The sequence below is a fragment of the Haemaphysalis longicornis genome, unplaced genomic scaffold, assembly GCF_048455015.1.
Source record: "Haemaphysalis longicornis isolate Haplotype H1 unplaced genomic scaffold, Haemaphysalis longicornis Haplotype H1 scaffold_7, whole genome shotgun sequence".
Classification (NCBI taxonomy): Eukaryota; Metazoa; Arthropoda; class Arachnida; order Ixodida; family Ixodidae; genus Haemaphysalis; species Haemaphysalis longicornis.
In genome coordinates this window covers 148,320,626-148,340,924 of record NW_027526422.1, presented here as the reverse complement: position 1 = coordinate 148,340,924, position 20,299 = coordinate 148,320,626, and the positions used below count along the sequence as shown (strand labels likewise).

The 20,299-nt window shown below is 48.3% G+C and overlaps 1 protein-coding gene across 1 annotated transcript in view; it reads left to right on the top strand.

Annotated features, from left to right (window-relative positions):
* The first annotated feature begins 783 nt into the window (after window positions 1-783).
* The window catches only part of LOC144146593 (neprilysin-2-like), a 42,050-nt gene continuing 22,534 nt past the window's right edge, over window positions 784-20,299 (top strand). The window contains exon 1 of the mRNA XM_077678533.1: window positions 784-1,113. Within this exon, the coding sequence (XP_077534659.1) occupies window positions 784-1,113 (330 nt within the window). The remainder of the gene's footprint in view (window positions 1,114-20,299) is intronic.

The following is a 20,299-nucleotide window of genomic DNA, read 5'->3' as shown; positions in this document are numbered from 1 at the left end:
AAGCCGTCTTTGCAGCTGCCACTTTAGCGCTGTGGTATAGTACTTGGTTTTAAACGAGAAGGCTGACGTCCGACAGTGCGATGTTCTTTTTTAGCTTTCAGAATTTTTCGATCAACATGATTTTATTAATACTTTTGTAACTCGTGTTCCTACTTTATCAAGAGATCGACGCAGAGGACGTCTAGAATGGGTTGAATTACGTTTAATATAGGTTGTGTTGTGTGTCGTTGGGCTAGGTTACATTAGGTGCTGCAGTTGGGCTGGATTTGGTTAGGTTACGACGCGTTCGGTTATGTTACGCTAACTTCGGTGAGGTTATGTTAGGTTACGTTGGGACGTAATATTATTCAGCAAATTGTAGGCGAGCCAGCTTTGGAGGTAATTCTCAGTGCTTCCGTGAGATTAGAAGCAGCCTGGTCTAGTGTTTTTGCTTTCAGCCTGCTCGGGGAGACACAGTCGCTTCCGCGTCCATTCATGGTGTTGTCAGCACGAAGCGTCGACTTCAGTGGAGTATGCGTCTAAATCCGCGACACTGGCGGCGTTGTACTGCCGTCCGAGGCACGCGTGTTTGGCTTTGGTTGGGATCTCAAGGTGGGGTGCAATTGTTTTGGAAATATTTCAACTGATGTTACGTGGTGAGTTCACCAGGAATACAGCTTTTTGATGTCCTTAGACCAGTACAACAGTTTTAATACATATTCCTGCAGATTTTTATTTAGTGCTTTAGTAGCGCCTATAAAATCACCGTCTCGTGCCCGCAGTTGTTCACCCAGTCTGTCAACAATGTCGAACGGGACGAGCAAGGGCGGCCACCCCGTCATGGCCATAAGGAGTCACCCGTCTTCGGCAGCGACCGAGAACCACAAGCATGGACACCACTACGCTCCCTCGCGTGTCTCCAAGGAAGACGCTCGAGCTCTGACTGCTGCCTCGTCGCTGCATCAGTCCCAGCTAAAGAAACCTGCGCAAGGCGGCATCCCTCCTATTCCGCGCCGACAGAGAGACCGGCAGGCTGAGAGACAGTATCCATCATCTTCGGGACGGCGCCAAAGCCCGGGCCGTGGAGTAACCACCCTACGCTCTGCGGACTCCACAGAGCACAGCCCCAACCAGGCAGGCAGGCATGGCACTTCATTTTCTTTCTTCCTTGGTGGGGTGTACTCATTTGAGGGACTCAATCAGGAAATCCGAGAAAATAGCCGATTCTCACATCCTAGGATGCTAGCAGTTAGAAGCCAATAGGTGAGGACTTCTTCCTGTAGGTGTCACAAGTGTGTTGGTGATGGTGACAAATCCAAATGGTTTATAACTAGTAACTCTTCGCAACAGAGCGCATAACAAAATAAATTTCAGAGCGACGCTTAAGACGTTTTCTGTGCTTGAAGCTACAAGTTCACAGACCTATGTTGCCTCGAGTAGCTTTGAGTGAACTACCAGCAGGTGTGTTGACATCGCAATCGCAAGCGCTGTTTCCATTGTCTTTCATTTAACTCTTGATAACTGGGTTGACAAGTGTTAAACTGTGTTCATTTTTGCATGTTATTTTTCTGTGCTCCTGTGGACGCCGTCTTACTACGCGTTATTTTTTTTATTTGCATAAAAATCAATCCAACGTCAACCTTTATTAAAAGAATGCAGTAATGCTCACTGACGTCCTCATGTTTCCCCTCAAATATGCTCAAAATCTGCGCTGACACAAACCATGCTGAAGTGTACGAGTCGTGCCACGAGTGGTTACAGTTTGGAAAGGTCTTACCTACAATTCTGCTCGAGCTCTGTGTTACAGTATACGTGCATCCGCAGCGATGCTCAAACGGTTTCAAGAAAATCTGAGGGACTCCGAACAATCGGCGCATACAGCCTACTGGACCATCAATAGACATGCTTCGTATACAAAAAAGGTCGCTAAAATACATAAGTGGACTTCGCAGACTCCAGAGCGGAGACTGTGGAACCGCCGGAAAACCGGAATAAGAGCTTGGAAATGCCCGGCTAAGTTTGTGAAATTCTGTGGAATACAATCCAGTAATAATACTAGATTAGGAATGTAATAGCAAGCACTAGGGACGCAATTGAAACGAATACTTCCAGACAACCTAACATTTACGTCATCGGATAGGGTCGTAAAGCCAATTTTGTGCAAGGTTCCGCAAGATTGCAGTCTTGATTGCGCAAAGCGCAATCAAGACCGTGCATTATAAACAGCATGGTCTCGCTGGCCGGTCCCTAGAATTGGAAACGTCGGTTCTGTAGGCCGTTATCTGGAATTCCCGGTTGAGCATAGGCTTGAGACAATTCGTTATGGAATTTGCAGGATCCGGGCACACTCCTTCAGCACTTGCAACATGTCCAAGACATTTCAGCTTCTGGAATCCAAGATGACATTTTTCAGGCTTGATAGTTAACTACGCAGAATGGATCGCTTCCAGAACGCTTTTAACCCTGTCAAATGTTCTTAAACGAGCTAGAAAACACTACCACGTCGTCAAGGTAAACGAGACATGGCTGTCACTTCAATCCTGCGAGCACAGTATCCATCATTCGTTGGAACGTTGCCAGCGCAGAACACAGGCCAAATGCGATGACTGTAAATTCGTAGAGGTCGTCAGGTGTTACGGAAGCTGTTTTCTCTCGGTACCTCTCAATAGTTTCGATTTGCCAATAGCAACTTTTTAAGTCCAGAGACGAAAAGAATTTATCGTCCCGTAAGCAGACCAGCGTATCCTCTATTCGCAAAAGCGGGTAAACATCGCCTTTAGTGACAGTATTCAATTTTCAGTATTCAACGGAAGCCAATAGTTGTTGTAACATTGAAAGGCTTTTTAAAAGCCAATGGTGGTCCAAACTAACTCATTTCTTCCTTTCCTTGTAAACACAAAAACACTTCTACAACAATACTGTTGAAGTTCTTTTCAAATCAATTTTCGATGGAACCGTACAAAGTCTCATTAACAACGAGGAGCGCTCAGTGACGAAGGAGACTTCAAATCTATGTTTCGGACAGCTGATATGACAGTTTAATCAGCCTGTTTTACATCAAAATAAATTTTGGAAAAACAACCATGCATTTATTATCTACAGGATATACCAAAATGCCGGGGGTAGGGCATCCTCAAAATTACAGCACTGCAGGTAAACGCTTTCAGTTTTCCTAGGTACATAGACGCAGTGCGAAAGCAATAGTTATTGCCTGCTGCGGGAGTGGGTAATTAGCTCTCTTCAGCACTTACGACTTTCAGTTTCTGCTTTGCGCTTATTGCCGTTTTGTTTAAATTAGCTATGGAAAGCGTTTACAGCTGCAGTTAAAACCAAAGCCATCCTACAGCCATGATATAGCTTAAGTGGCGTTAGTCACGCGCGCAAACCTTGCATGAACCGCGAAAGAGAAAAATCTTTGTAAGCTTCAGGTGTATGTACAGCCGTTATATTTGGCTTGAGTGCTTTGTATTCCCTTAACATAAGTACTGGATACCCCTGTTGACTAGTATATTCTCAAAGCCTTCCAGATTTTGAATAAAGTTGGAAACGGGGTTGCAGGGACACATGATGGGCAGACGGTGTGCTGCAGCAAAAGAATGTGTTGGGGCTTATGCTCATTGTTTCTCCTGAATTCAACCAACAAACGGAATTTCATACACTTCCTGGAAGTGACGCCAGCACCGTGAAAGCGCTGCCATTTTCGTTTTTTGAAGTGCAAAAAAACTTCCCCTCTTTTTCATGCTCACGCAGGTCACCGAGATCCACCAACTCGCCAGACTTGGCAGCGTCAACCGTAAGCGCGCAACCTGGGACCTCTGCTGTTCCTTCTCGGTCCCAGACCGAAAACTGCACAGGCATCTTCCCCACCGGAGGAGTCGACAAGAAGGTAGCCTGTAACACTCCTTGCTGCGGTTGATTGATTGACTGATTGAATGATCGCTCGATTGATTGACTGCTTGATTGATTGATTGACTGCTTGATTGATGGATCGATTGAGTGATTGCTTGGTTGATCTCTCAATTGAATAATTGATTGATTGATTGATTGATTGATTGATTGATTGATTGATTGATTGATTGATTGATTGATTGATTGATTGATTGATTGATTGATTGATTGATTGATTGATTGATTGATTGATTGATTGATTGATTGATTGATTGATTGATTGATTGATTGTAGCGTGTAAGGCTCCGATGCAACGCAGGTGATGAGGCACGCCGTAGTGGAGGGCTCCGGATTAGTTTTGACCACCTGGGGATCTTTTACATGCGCCGAAATCTCTCACACACGGTCGTTTTCGCTTTTCGGCTCCATCAGAAAAGCGGCCCCTGCCACTGGGAAACGAACCCGCGTCCTTTGGCACAGCAGCACAACGCATTAGCCACTGAGCCACCGCGGCGGATAATTGCTGCGGTGCTTAGATATTAAGGAAGACGCTATTCAAGCTACCTTACCAGAGCGAAAGCCTTGAGCGCCCCTTTCTACCTAAAACGTACGTTGTAGTTATTGTTGTAGTCCAGTACACAAAAGGCCGCTACGATGAAGAGTATTTACATAACATACGTGAATTCGTGTGGGTATTAAACGGAGGTCTCTAGAGTGTACGAGCGCACTGCGCTGCCACCTCTCTGCCTCAGCATGTTTCCAGCGGTGGAAAAGCAATTAACCAAGCGTTTGCGGTGCTGACGTCGTTACCTCGTTAAAAATCAACATGACGGCGTGCGAGTATAACACGTGCACCCCAGCCCCGTTGGTAATGGGGAATTTATAGCGTGAAGTGTCGCCCAACTCGCCTGTCAATGCAGTTTGCGTCAAAAGCGAAGAAATACACAGAAACATGCTGCTGGAGTAGGCTTTCATAAGTATATACAGGGGAAGCTATATTGATTCCCTCTTCAAAGCACGTGAGCAGACCTTAGTGGCCTGAATCATTTTTATCCCGGCATTGTTCCTATTGATTTTGCTTTATCTGTTAGATACAACACGCCATGAAACACGCTTTAATTCATACACGTGGCTCTACAAACAACGAAACCAGAGATTCTGCCAGCCGTTACCTGGAATTCAAAGGGGCGGCGTCCGGAACGGAGCAGCAGCGTCGGCCACGGCCGGGCTAGCGCGGCGGACGCCGTCGCCGTAGCCCGGCCGTGAGTCGGGACAAAGAAAACCGATAGGAGCATCTTTCCAAGGGTGAGACAGCGGAACCTAGCCATCCTGATGTGCTTGCTCGGGGCTACACCACCACGCGACACAAGCTCTGACACCGAAACAATTCGGCATGTGAGCTTAGCGATTCCCATTTATGCCAATTAAAACTAGTTAGTTTAGTAAGTTTGAGAATAGCGATAAAGCAGGGAGAACTTTTTATCGTTATTTATCAGAACCAGTTTCTCCTTTCGCCGTTTGTAATACCTCTTAAAACACAACCGAATTGGTGTTCACCAATTTCGAAAACACAGTCCAATTCGTGGCAAGCAGTGCGCAAAAGGTAGCGTTTCCCTAGCAGCCAGATGTCTATACCTGGTTTGTACATTTTGTTTTCTGGCCCTGCAAACCAATCCTTAAAGTATCTTTGCCGTGCGACCACTTATTTCCGTCGAGTACAGGTTACCGAGGAGGTGCTGTCGAACAAGTTAATCAAGCCGTGCGAAGGATGCGCGCATTGAACGCGAAGCTGGCCAAGAACAGGCCCAAAACAACCGTCGCTAAAGCAAACGACAAAGCCGTCCTGCCGACGCACCCGCCAGTGTCAGCAGGCACCTCCGCGTAGGGAACGCTGGGTAAATTCGCCGCGCCATCGACAGTATGCTCCGTGAGTTACCGCGATCTCTCCGCTTCCCCTGCCACATCTGCTGGCGTTTATTGTCCCGCACGCCGCGAAAGAAACGTGCTCTGGTTGAGGTAGAAAGCGTTGCTTAAAAATTGTTCTTTTTTGCTGACATCGGACCTCTATAGCTTTTATGAGTGCTTGGTGCTGCTCAGACTACGGAAGTTTCGGAAGAAAAACTGCAAATCAAGACAAAGCAAAGATGATATTTTAAAACACCTGTTTTTGGCATTTTTTGGTCCCAAAGACCCATGATCCCCTTCAAAGCCAAATTGCACTCAAATTTTTTTTTGCTCAAATTTGACAGAATCAGTTCTTTATGCTGTAAAAATCCCCACGGGCAAGTTCTACGCACGATACCCACTCAACAAAATAACTGCAGGCGTTAAAAGTAGCTCAGAGCAGACGAAGTTTGCACCTGGCGAAGAGTCGCCGAAACAAGTTCCAAAGGCCATGGCCGGACTCCACTCTCCTCCTCCAGCGCGGGAGAAGGAGAGTAGAGTCCGGCCATGGGAGGAGGAGAGTTGAGTCCGGCCGCGCGAAGGCCTGTAACGGAGAAGACGAACTTGTCCCGTGGAGCTTCCGCTTCACCGGCGACTGACACCGCGCGCTGCCGTGCGTAGGGGTGCGTTCACAGTGTATTAATATGAAAGTGCTTTATTTCCGTGTACACGAAGATTTCACTGACATTATATCCGTCACGGAAGTGACGCCTGTACAACAAAGCAAACGGCCTGTAAAGGGTACATCTCTGCACACAGGCTCTTCTTGCGGGGAAGCAACCTTTAGTACTAAAAATGAAGTTATACTTAGGGTTGTTCGTTTTCGGGTTTTATATTTTAACACGAAAGTGTATGATGCCCAGATACCCCAAGATTTCACTGACGTCGTATCCGTCACGGAAATGACGCCAGTACACCTTTGTGGAAGCCACTCGCCAGCAGGACGTGGCTCGTCAAACACGCCCACAAGACAGCCGCCGACCCGCAAATCATGCTCAGCTGCATATTTCGCTGCACATTTCACTTTCGTGTTTTATCGATTTCTATGACAGAGCAATCAACCACGGTTTTTTTATGGAGGGATTTCTCTGCCACATTGCGGTGCTGCCCCGCTGTCACATCATATGTTTCAAACTAACCGCATTGGTAGCATTGCCCGCAATTTGTTTAGAAGCCCACATACTATGCTCACGCTTGCGATGGTCATGCAGTTAGCAAAGTTTTTTATTTGAAAACTTTATTCTTACAAAAATAGTGTGAAAGGCGCACTTGCCTGTCCGTCTAGCACCTGTATTGCGTCAGCCATAATTTTCTTATATAAATCATTGGCTTGCGTTCCCGCGGGCAATATTTGCTCTGTCTGGGCTGGCTCCAACCCAACTACCAAAAGTTGGACGACCCAACTTCAGCAGTTCTACGTCCCGTATAAACATTCGGTGCTACTTTTTCCACCTCTCGCTAAGTGAACGAAAACCAGCCTTGCCCATGCTGACGAATATTGTCACGATGCCAATGACGACGCAGTTGTCTTCAAGCAAAACAAGTTTACTGGAGCGAACTTGTGTTCCCCTAACAACTCAAAGAATACACGGGCGGCGTAGCAGCAGTCAGCCGAGTGACGTACGCAAGCGAGCGTCGGCAATCGGGATCCCGCGGCGTCTGCTCCGCAGGCTTTTATCTTTCGGCGCGAGTGTTTCTCGAACCGTCTATTTACATCTAGACCGTTGTAGATCAAATATTATTCGACGCTAGTGACGTTAGGGCGAACCGCTCTCCGTATCAGAATGGCATACCCCGTGCGGTATCAAAATAAAGAATGAAACATGCGCTTCGCTTTGGACACAGATAACATAGCCGGGCGCGGCCGGGAAGTGAAAACAAAACATAAACAAACAAACCCAGTGCCTAGTTCACCGCAATATATGCGCACATAGATCGGCCTTCGTCTTCGCGAAGTGCGAGAGCTAACAGAACTGCTTTTTTTCTAAATGACAAATTACACCGTTGTTTTATTCGAGAAAAATAATACTTACTTTTCTATAGTGTCACATTTCGTTTGCCTGAAATAAAATGTTATCAGTTGTCATCAAACCTGGCGAAAATACCAAATCTCGGTAGATAGGCGACTTTCTCGCGTTTCAGTGCCATCTAGCTTTGAAAGCTACCATATACGGTTACAATTACAATTACAATCTTACAATTCTGTAGAAAAAGATGCACCTCGACTCCCACGTGCAATCATAATCATCATCATTGTTATGTTCCATTAAACCACGCATCAGAACGGGTCTCGGCGGCTTGTCCCTTTTCCCACATTTTTGGTGCCGAAAACCCGTTGCTCGACGTTCTCCGAGCTTGCGACGAACCGCCGGGAGAACAGGGAACAAGGGACCTCCAGAGGTGAGCCACACCGAGCGGATTTTGGCTTACTTTCGACCGCCTTCTCACCTCTGGGGAACAGTAATGAAGCCGCCGTTCCAGCGAACCCGTTGAGAAAGGTTGGGCCAGCTAAAGAAGAAGGAACCAACCGGACCTATTCGTGCTGCACCTTTGCCGACAGACATGAGATGCGCCTTCGCCGCTGCGTACCTGCCAGAATTCCCGCGCTGACCTTTTGCCCGTGAGTCCGATCCCATCATCAACGATGTCTGTGACGCTGGACTGCACCATGGAGGCCCTATACGAAAGGCGGCGGATCGTCCGGGAGAAACTGGCAGATGTGATCGGCAAGGTAGAAGACTTTCTTCGCGTGGAGCTACCACCCATTGGTGAGTTGACTCACCTGTTCGAAGCTCTCACTGAGCAAAACGAGTCATTGATCCAGATTAACCGAGACGTAGAAAACACCGTGGAAATTGAGAAGCTTGAATCGGAGATGTTTGGAGCATTTTTTTTTTGAAGGCACGGTGATATCGGCAAAGGTTAAACTAGAAATGAAGATAACCGATGTTAAAACTAATCGGAAAGTTCTCCTCATATCCACTAGACATCGAATTAGATCCGATCCCACACAGCGCCCATAAAGAGAAGAGAATGATACAGAAAATGAGGAAATTGTGAACGGAAACACTACTCTCGTAGCCGAACGACGCCAAGACGACCAGTGTAGACAAGACATGAATTGGCAAAACATACTACCAATAGACAACAGACGTCTTGATTTCTGCGCAAAAGACACCAAGCGCCATCCGACGTACATTAACTGTGCGGGCGAAACAGAAGTGATAGTTACTGAAATGAGACATGTGGGGCCAGGAAATAACGGTGACGAGTTGACCGCAGGTGATCCGGCATCCAAAGCAACGAACGCTACATGTCCTTTTAAGAGAGCCGTATGGAAGAAAAGCAAACGCAAGACTGTTTTGCCATACAAGGGAACAGATTCACGACGCAACCGGCACCGGAGGATGCAAATGGCCAGGATGGACATGATGTACCCAGTCGGTAAAAGCTCAAAGCAAAAGAGAAGACAAAGAGAGATAGCAGCTGTGATACCAAATAAGTCTTCCAAGTGTTTCAAGCGCCTACGGAGAAGGCACAATTCGGCGGGGAAGGCGACTGCGGACTGGCGAACGAAGATCTGTGGACCCAAAGCCAGCGTAGGAAGGATCGGTTTGCGTACTCGGTTTTACGCAGCCAGTTCAACTGGGATTCACCAAATCAGAAGGCCTGCGCCATGGTACGCCAAGAAGCACCTTTATCATCGGTGGAAGCAGAAGCGGCGAGGCACCCGAATCTGCTTGCTTCAACGGACTTGAATTCTTGATGCCTGTCAACTGGACTAATTTTTCGCCATGGACTGTAAAGCACCGTGAAACGTGCAACTATTTTCGCGCGGGGGAGTATGTAGAAAAAGATGACACCTCGACTCCCGCGTGCAATCATAAGCATCATCATTGTTATGTTCCATTAAACCACGCATTAGAACGGGTCTCGGCGGCTTGTCCCTTTTCCCACAAATTCAATCTTCGGTGTGCGGTGGGGCGAAGTTGCTCAACAAAGCTGTCTGCACGTAAATTCACTGAAAAAGCAGTTTATCATTCATCGTCGCCCGTGTGAGGTTCTTTCCTGTCAAAAACAACAAAAGAACGGGTGGATAGCCTAGGTACCAGCTAATCAAAGCTGATTTTGGGTATTTGGATAGCATACGAGCAAACATCCCGTTTTTTTCTGGCAATACGAAGGATTGCTACTCCGGCGGGTATTCTAAACTGCCCATAGTATTTTGTCTCACTTGATAGAAATGCGTGGTCTGAATTGCGCCTCACTTCATTAGCCCCGGCAAAATGTTTGTTGAAGTTCTCCTGAGGATACAACAGTGCGAAACCTGACGCTACCATGCCCATTTGGAGGCTGATGCGAGTGGCCCCCGGCACGGGCACACCCGCTCCCGTTCCATCACCTACGTCACGTCCGGCTCCCAGTAATGGCTGCCTTTTCTTCCAGTTTCGAATCCGAAAACGCCAATGTTCGCCATCCGTTTGCGTCGCCCGTGTTCCTGTTTGAAACACAGTGACCTGCACTTAACGCTCTTATTATATTACGTGTACTAGTATATGACATTATTCTGCGTCGGCGAAAATTTGAGTGCCGTGGGCAAGCAGTCACCACGTCCCGCATATATTCAAATGTCAGACTTCTCCGCCGTCCAAGGATCCGAACCATACACGGACGGCTAAATACGAGGAGATAAAAGTGAAATTAAAAACTGAGCACGGCATCTTTCTGTTTTTCTCTCGCGTGCTAGGCCGACAGAGTTCACGTTTCAGTTCCGGCGAAAGCTTCATTCGGTAGCGGCCGCCTCTAATTAAGCAAGTATGCAAATAAAAAATCAAGCACACACACGCGAGCACCTCGCGCTTGAAAGACACGTGGGTAAAGTCGGCTTTGTTGCAGGACGTTTTTTGATGACGCACAGCAATAGTGCAGGCAACCCTACCCATAGACAGCCCCTCTGCCGAAGTTCTCCGCAAAGTCTACTTAAACGTCTGTGAATCATCTTTATTTATCTAAATAGTTACTAGAGCACCGTAGGGCGTGCGTTCGAATTGAGTTACAGATGCTGGGGTTCTTCAATATTCCAAATCTTTTGTATAGGCAAGAAACACAATGCGGGCCTTTCAGACCCCTTCAGACGTCTTTTTTTGTCACGTGAGACCGTTTCACAACGCGTTTGTGGTGTAACACGGACATCGGCAATGTGCAGGGCTCTGGAAGCCAGTCGGTGAGTTCCAAAGTGCCGACCCTGTCCACCGCTCGAGCGACGGACCCAGGCACTAGCAGCACACCCCACACGTCACCGCACTCACCCAAGAGGAGAAGACGCGGGCTCAGCGCCGCTGTAAGTACCTGCCTAGCATGGTCGCCCTCCAGAGGTCACCAACGACCACCTCATAACAAATTACAGCACAGGGGGCGGAATGTCAGCTTTGTCCATTTCCTGTCGGTTTCAGAGTGTCTATTTTGAGCGAGCCTCGATTGGCTGAAAGCATACGACCCCGATGCCACGTAGCACAAACAAGGAGGGGTGGCGGTTTATCTGCATGTCATTGATCAGAGGTTCCACAAGTGCACGTATACGTCACAATCAAAATAGCCCCAGTGTGGGCGCTTCTGAAATGGGCACACGAGTTCGGTCTGTGCAATTCTCCCTTTCGTATCGTGTTCTTTCGAGCTTCTTTTCAAATATAGCACAATTTGGAATTATGCCCCTAGACTCAATCAACGCAACATAGATATGTGATCTAGCGTGAAACTACCGCCGCGCATCACGACGCGTGGAACCTGTCAAGATGTGCTGCTTACAACTGAGTGCCACATTTATGCGGCACCTTATATGAGGTCTTCGATCTGCTCAAAAGCAGTGCGCTGAATGGGATATACGGGCGTCAGGTTATGGCCATATAATTTAAAGATGGCCTGCATGCGAGCCAATACCGAGTTCATTGTAAAAGATGCTACAGCGCGAAATAAAACACGTACACAGAAAGACAACGGGATGAGCGCTGAGTTCCAACTAAATTTAATACGATGAACCTTGTACCTTTTATAAACATTTTTCATGGTAACATAATTACAAAAAATTATAATCTCTAGTATTACACCACCATATCAGCATGCGTTCAATTCACTTGGCACATCTATGCAAACAACTAATCACCTCATGCCCACAGTGCACCACGAGTTCGAAAGAAAATCTATGTCTTTTAAACCAAAGCTTTATACCTCTACCCTCCAAGGGTTTTTTCGCGACAGTTGGTGTAAACGGAAAACTCCCGCGAACAAATAAAAGAATTTACTGGCACCGCCAGGAATCACACCTGGAACTAAGAGAGTAACAAAGCCAGAGCCGGTTGTCTCACCTATTTAGCTGCGAGCCCACGCGGAGACAAGGAAGACAGGTGGTGGACTCACCAAGCACAACTACGGGTTTACCCCCTGCATTCACGCTGAATGCCACGTGATAGCTTCGCGCGACCTCCCGCGCCGCTGTGCGCTCCGTCAACGGCATGTCTAGCGGCCCTGTGCGCACCTTGTGCGTGTTCCAGGAGTTACAAAAATTAACAGAAGCTCACACGAACGCCTGGCATCTCACTTCAAGTACGCCAACGGGCTAAAGCTTCTGGCCCCCAGTGTTCACGTAAAAAATCGCAACTCCTTGTCGCCTGCCCTTACTCCAAACGACACATCAAGGAACACATGCAAATACTCCATGATGGCCAAGCCATCACTAAAAGCCCCCGCATCAAGATCCTGGGCCTACATTTTCAGGCCTACACCAAGAGTGACGTATCGTTGCAGCGCCTCAAACACAGCATCAATCAAATCATACACATGATCAGGCAAGTTGCCACCAAGAAGCGAGGCTTCAAGGGATCCGATACCATTCCATTAATTGAAGCATTTGTCCTCTCGAGAATCACTTACGTCAACCTCCTATCTTCTTCTCGGCAAGGAGGACATAAAGATTTTTTATATAATGATTAGAAAGGCGGTTCAACGGGCCATTGGTCTTCCCTTGAGTGCGTCCACAGAGAGACTGCTTAGCATGGGGCTCCACAACACGGTGGAAGATCTGATAGAGGGTAATCTTTCTAACCAGAAGCGCCGAATGAGCAGAACAACTACGGTGGGCCGCCGCATCCTTCACCAGATTGGCTGGACAGCACAGAATGTCACTCCGCTTGATGTACTCCCGCTCTCTTGGCGTCAAGAACAATGGATGTTCCCTTTGCTTAGAAATACGGACCCCTCACACGACGATGGTCACCGACAAGCACGGGCTCAAGCGCTCAACACCACCCTCTTTGGAGATCATGCTGTTATCTACACTGACGCCTCCCAAAATCGAGGGCAGTAGTACGCCATCATCGCGGCTACCTCCGGAACCAACCTCCTTGCGTGTGCCTCACTCAAGACCCAAGACATGACGGCAGCAGAAGAGGCAGCCATCGCCTTGGCTCTCACTCAACCAGCGGTTCGGAAGGTAGTAACCGATTCCCAACAAGCCTACCGGAATTACCAGTCGGACTGGATGTCCCGACGTGCGCTGCGTGTGCTAAAAACCCACTCCCCAAAAGGTTCCATTCAGCTCATCTGGACTCCCGCTCACGCTTCCATGGAGGGCAACGAATGTGCCCACCAACAAGCCTGCGCTTTTACCCCCGTGATATAGAGCTGCACGAGGACAGTCACCCGCTTGTCTCGTTCAGGGACATAACTCAGCATTATAGCCTTCAGAGACAAACCCTACCTTTGCCTTACCCTGACCTTTCCAGAGAAAAGCAAACTACCCTACGGCACATGCAATCCAGCTCCTTCCCACACCCAACGCGTGTTCACTTGATGCATTTGAATCGCTACCGCGCCGAATGTAAATATTGCTCAGAAATAGGAACACTCCGCCACATAATCGGGGTGTGCGACTTTAGCCCTGACCACCTTCCTCTCTTTCCGTCAACTACCCAACAAGAGAAATGGGAGATGCTGCTGTCCAGCCCCTGTATGCCTACCGAGCTTCGGTTGGTGGACAGAGCACAGGCGGCGCGGACTGCATATGGGCTCCAGTAAAGGAACAACGACTCCGCTGGGTCGGACTCTGGGCCGTTCAGAAATCTGAATAGAAGTACTTCTTCCTGCTTCTCCTGCTCCTACTCCTCCTTCTTCTCGGCCTCCTCCACCGTCTTGGCCGCCGATCTCGCCGCCTCCGTCCGCGGCGGCAGAGATGGAGAAGTGAGATCGTCCAACACCTGGTTTAAGCTTCCTTTAATTTTATAAAAAAAGTTTCCACTCCTGTGCTACAACGATACAACTCAACCAACCACCGTTCATGCATCACCATTGATTGAACCTTACCAAGAATATCTCTTTGAAATAATAAAGGATGTGGTTAAGTGCATTGCAGTTCTCGCTGATTTGACTATCGGTAGAGCGACGTGACCGAATTTAAAAGACGTCGCATGGGTAATCCTTGTGGGGGCCGTTTACAGCTTTGCTTTCCAACCACATCCACAGGGTGGATTGGCGCAATTATTTTTGAAAACGCAATAGACGCCTGGCTTATACATTGACTTCCATGCCTTAAAATTTCGTGTGCTTCAATAATTTCTCGAGTAGTTTGATAACCGCTTCTTCCTATCACCTTGTACACTTTAAACTGAGGTTTGCATACGCAAGATTTGCAATGCATGGCCAAGAACCCATCGTTTCCTTTTTTTACACTGCTGTCGTGCTCCCTCAATCGGTCATTAAGGCATCTGCCAGTATGACCACCGTACACGGACCCACATTTGCTCAGGGGAATGCGATAAACCACACTATCCACGCAGGGGACGTACTGTGTACGATGCTTTACATGGCACCCACGGTTGTTCGCAACTGTTCTTGTAGTTTCATTGGCGAATTTCACCAGCTTGTCTGGAGCACTAAGCGCTGCATTCACGTCTACACGGTTGGCGATCTTCTTTAAACCGTTTACACGTCTGTGCATCCCCTCAAATCTGCAGCACTGCCACAATCCGCGTCATTTTTGGACGATACAGATTTGAACGGTATCGTGCACAGTATAATATTTTAGTTCGGTCTGAGTTCTCCGGTCGAAGCGTTGGCTTGTGTTTAGAAACAAACGAAGCGCACAAAAACAGACGCCAGTATGCCCGCGCTCTCGGTGATCGTAGTTCAGTGCACGCAACCACGGAGCTCATGCAAAGAAATGAACTGTAGCAGCAAAGGCGTATCTCTCACGCCGAAAATGAAATTTAAACCAGTTTATCGGGATCTGCATTGGGGCAGTGACACAAAGCAGCTACTTCACCCCCCCCCCCCCCCATGTGGCTTTCTCTCCATTGCCAAAGAAAGTTGTCTCCGGGAATTGGCACGTTCGGAGTGGCCCGTGGTATGTTTCTTTTTTATTTAAGTTACCTCACACGGTACTAGTATTCAGAATTCCAGCGGCATCACGCAGCATTGCAAAGCGCACATTGAAAACCATCTTAAGCCAAATTTAACGGGTAGTTTTCACTTCAGATGCAGCCGAAAAAATCAAGAAAAAAGATGGTTAAAACGCGAAGCTTGCTCTCATGCCACATGAGTCAAAGTACCAAATCCAAACTGCTTCGACCGCTTTGGAATGGCACGATCGGCTCATAACGCGGGGAATTCACCTTCGATTCCGACCACAGCGAGCGTTCTTCTTCCTTTTGAGGCGCTTTGTGTAAAGCCGTCATCATCACGTGTCCTTTCATGGTGCAGAGTGTGTTTTCCTGCAGTGAGTTTTCGCGTGCGGTCGCCATCAGTGATGCAAACAAAGCTTTGCTTCAAAAACATTGAACACCTACTACCACCACAGGACAGACACGGGTTGCGCATCGCAATTAAGTCACTGACCGAAGAAGGTTCGAAAACACCTAACCACTTCCCAAGTGTTCCGAATGCGAAATCATTAATGTCAAATTGAATACGTCACATGCTTTGCTTTCCCCGCTCTAGAGCCACTAGATTAGGTTTCAGAGTATCGGTACTCTTTCCTGTCATCGTTCTATGCTGCCGACAGCGGGCATTGGTCGAGACGCGTCACGTGACATTTGTTTACCCCGGAACCCCTTGGGCGCTGACCTTTTGGTGCCTCTGCGTTGCCGCGGGCGCGTGTTCGTCTATAAATCGTGATTTTCGGAGCACCGTGTGGCTGTATGACACATGGAGAGTGAGTTTTTAAGCCCCAGGCAGAGTAGCGATGCCGTGCTGCTCTGTACCGGGCTGTTTCAACCGGACAGAAGGTGGAAAACGCCTTCTTCGCTTCCCGCTGCGAAAGAACGACGGCGGCCTAGCATAACCTACAGCCACTAGTAAAGCGTAGCTTATGTAGTGGCTCTACCGTAACATAGATCCACTAAATAAGCAACGCTAGTGTAACCGAGCGTGACCCTGTCGAACCGGTGGGCAGGCTCGAAATCCTCGAAAAGTAAACACAGCTGACATGGCTGCCAAGCGGCGCCCGGACCAATTCCGCCCGTCAATGCCGGCCGCAATAGTATAGTGAACTAGAGCAATAGGTCGAATAAAGCCGGCCACTCTGGCGTCAGGCACCAAAATGGCTGCCGCCATGCGTCAGTGTCGTTACTCTTAAGTATGGTCCCTAGAAATATGTGTTATTCTGCCGTCCGGCGGCCGCGAAGGGGGCTCCTCCGTGATGCATGCAGCGGCGGCGCGACACGCAGTCGGAGCGCGACCGGCCAGTGTCGGCGTGGGGAGCAGTGCAGCGGACGGCGCTTCGCTGTGCTGCATTCGTAGGTATGGGCGCTTTCAGCCGATTTTAAGGGCGAATTTTCGTCCTTCACAATACAGATTAGCCAAATAAATTGGTTCCTACGAATACGAAGAGTTTGTTACCGAAGCATGAATTGATGCCAGTATGTTTTTGCGAATTAAGAACGATCGAGCCGCCAAACCATGGAATCGTGTCACTGCGCTCTATCCTCCATCTCGTCTTCCAGGGAAAAAATTCCCCGCATTTCCCCGAGGGGAAGAATGTGAAAGTGCGAATGCATGAGTTGAATTTGCGCGGTTCGGTAATGTTCGCGAAAGAGAGATCACACACACACACACAACTACAAAGAAAGAAAGATGAATTTATTCACAGAGACCTATTTGTGTTGTCGTTGTACTTGATTGCTAGAGCGGATCTCAGCTTTGAAATTTCGTGTCAGTACTCCTTTAAAGGGGCCATGAAGAGAAAATACAACTGTGTTTAATTTGAAAGAACTAGGATTCAGTATCTCACTCAGCTCCATTACAGCCACAGAAGATGTTTTTTTAACGAAAAAAAGCAAGAAGTATTTAAAAACTTTCAAATTGCGCGCCACAGTGACGTGTTATGAGCAAGAATGACGTCATACGGGCCTACAATAAAACATGATTTTCAGTGCGTTAACGGGACGTTAGCATTCAAGTGATGCGGTCAAATGGAACTAGAGGCCCCATTACAAACGTCCAGACATGTGTCGTCGTGACAGGTCAGTTAGGCGGCCGCCAATCGCACAAACAAGGTTCCGTGACGTCATAGAAAAGTTGCGGGAAATTGGCTAGGGGGTCGCGACTGCTTCACACATTTTTTTTTAATATCTCCGTTATTTGTTCGAAGATTGCGATGATATTGGTATCATTGTTATCGGGACTAAGCAGTCTTTCTAATAAACACAACTTGTATTTTGTCTTCATGGCTCCTTTAAGCGGGTGCATTAGCCCTTCTCACGCCCGATTCCTGGCCAATCCCCCACGTGGGTATGTGCCATGTCAACGGCCAGGCAGCGCGCGCCCATCTCCCCCCGTTGCCAAAGAAGACGAGGAGATTCCTGGCCAATCCCCCACGTGGGTATGTGCCATGTCAGCGGCCAGGCAGCGCGGGGTGCATTAGCCCTTCTCACGCCCGATTCCTGGCCAATCCCCCACGTGGGTATGTGCCATGTCAGCGGCCAGGCAGCGCGCGCCCATCTCCCCCCGTTGCCAAAGAAGACGAGGAGATTCCTGGCCAATCCCCCACGTGGGTATGTGCCATGTCAGCGGCCAGGCAGCGCGAGCCCATCTCCCCCCGTTGCCAAGGAAGACGAGGAGCGCGCGCACCCGCAGCTGTTGCTATGCGGACGGCGGCGGAATGCGGACGGCGGCGGACGCTTCAGGCTCGCTTAAGAAGTGCATTCGCACTTAAAATTTCGACACATTCTGGGGGGCATCGGAAACGCTGTCGGCACTGAATCTTTTGCTAGCTGGGGCACATCACGCGGTATTTCGACTAAGTTGCCTAACAAAGAAGCATTTTTGTGTATACCACCACCGTACACTGCCGGTGATATATAGTGGATTGATTGTAGGTTTTAACGCGCCGAAGCAACCCAGGCGATGAGTCGAGCCGTTGTGGAGGCCTCCGGAATAATTTTGACCACCTGGGGATCTTTAATATGCGCCTAAATCACGTACACACGGGAGTTTTTGCTTCTCGCCACCATCAGAAAAGCGGCCGCCACGGCCCGGAATCGAACCCCCGACCTCGTGGATAAATAAGCGCGTGAAAATATTTGTGTTGTGTGTGTGCGCTTCATTTCTTTTTTTTTTTTTGAGGCGCTTTGGAACCATCCTCACTTCTCTTTGCTTGGGAGTCAAATACAGTATTCCCTCCTTATAACAGGATCGCTTTATTCGAAATATCGCTTTATTCGAAATTTCTTCTGGTCCCAGCCCAAACGCATGCTTATTTAGGCCGCATTACTCGAAGCGCTCGAAGAGTCTGACCCGCTTAGAGCGAAGTGTCGAGCGGAGGCGTCGTGCATCGGCGGCGACCCATAGGCAAGTCAGGCGGTCAATATGGCCGGTCAACGCAAGCTGGTCTTTCCCCGGCGATTTTCCGGGGTCAGTTCATGCTCAATTTGCGCCACACGACTTTAGACAAACGGTCGAACTGCGTGGTACGGTCCTTAAATTTTGTTCCTAGACATTGGTCAATGGCGTGGGCGCGACGGCGTGCGAACACCGACACTCGAACCGTAAAATTAGCAGTGTCGTTGACGAGGGAATGCCGAAAAGCGCTTGTTTTGCAAACTTGACGGCTGCACACCTCGAGGAAAATTTGCCCAGTGATTATGCTAAGCCTCTAGTGCGGAAACCGTCAGTTTTCATGATTGCGCTGTGTACCCATGCAGAGTGAGCTGGTAATCGTTTTTTGAGCGCAACAAGCTCAACCCTAGACTCTAGCCACGGCATTTGCGGCGGTTTCCAGCGCGAAATTCGTGTATCATTCCGTGACGCCCGCACGCCTCCCTATAAATTGGTCACAGCCACTGCCACTTTTATGGGCGACGACCAGGGCCTCATGCATTGCTGGTCAAATCGGAGATGGGGTTGCTCGTGCCCGACAAAATCTTGAAACAGCCAAAACTTACTTCCCTTTTTGCACTCGAATAAAGTTTTTCTTCTCTGAATACATTGTGTTTTAGTTCCTTGCAGTTGTGGTGCAAGTAAAGCTCAATTACTTAAGCTTTCTCGAGCGGTTGCCTATATCGAAATACCGCTTATAACAAAATTTTCCGCCGGCCTGCTGACTTTGTTATAACGAGGGATTACTGTATACGCTTTGAAGCTTGAACGGAATCTGACCACTTCGCATCGTTCATTAATTAGGCCCCATCGCACGTCTAACGCTGCCTCCTCAGTTGGGAATATCTATTAAATGTAAATGCCGAATAAACGTAAAAAGAATGTACGCACGCATATGATATTTTTGGCACTTTCAATAACAGGTAGAAACTGTGGTACTAGCTTCCATTTTGCGCGTGTGTAATTTTTGTGAATTCCACGATTTGGAAAATTCGCTAACTTGAGGAGCGCCAGAAACTTCTTCACTAGAATCAGGCTGCCAAACAGTAACTGCGCTTGCATTCTTAATTACACAGGGCGTTCTTTTTTCTTTTTTTGATCGCCGCATACTCGGAGAGAATCGCGAGATACACGCAAGAAAAGCAACAGAAGATAATATCTGTGTTATCGCCAATACTTTTATTTGCGGCTGTTTGAAATTAAAAAGATAAGCTCTTAAGGCTTATTTAATCCAATGACCATATGCCTTGCTTTGCACACTCCCCCCTAGGGGAAGTGGGAGGGCACGGCCAGAAGTATTTAGGAACGGGTTTTTTGGTAAAGCATTTCACTACATCTTTTTTTTTTTTTCTCGAGCCAGCCAGGACGGGTACATGCAGACCACCTTCAATTCATCATGCATGACGTTCGGGTATAAGCCAGCAGTTTTCACAATTAGAACAAACACTGCGTGTGGCGCCGCCGGGCTCTCTTGGAACGTGATCTCACTGTCTCAACAATGCGCGAAATAATGGTTCCAACGGCGGTAGCGAAGCAGCTACTCTCGTTGCTGCGGTTTTATCCTTCGGTCTGACTCGCGAAGGTAAGCGGCCGCAAATAGCCTAGGCTCCGTAGCCCGATTCGC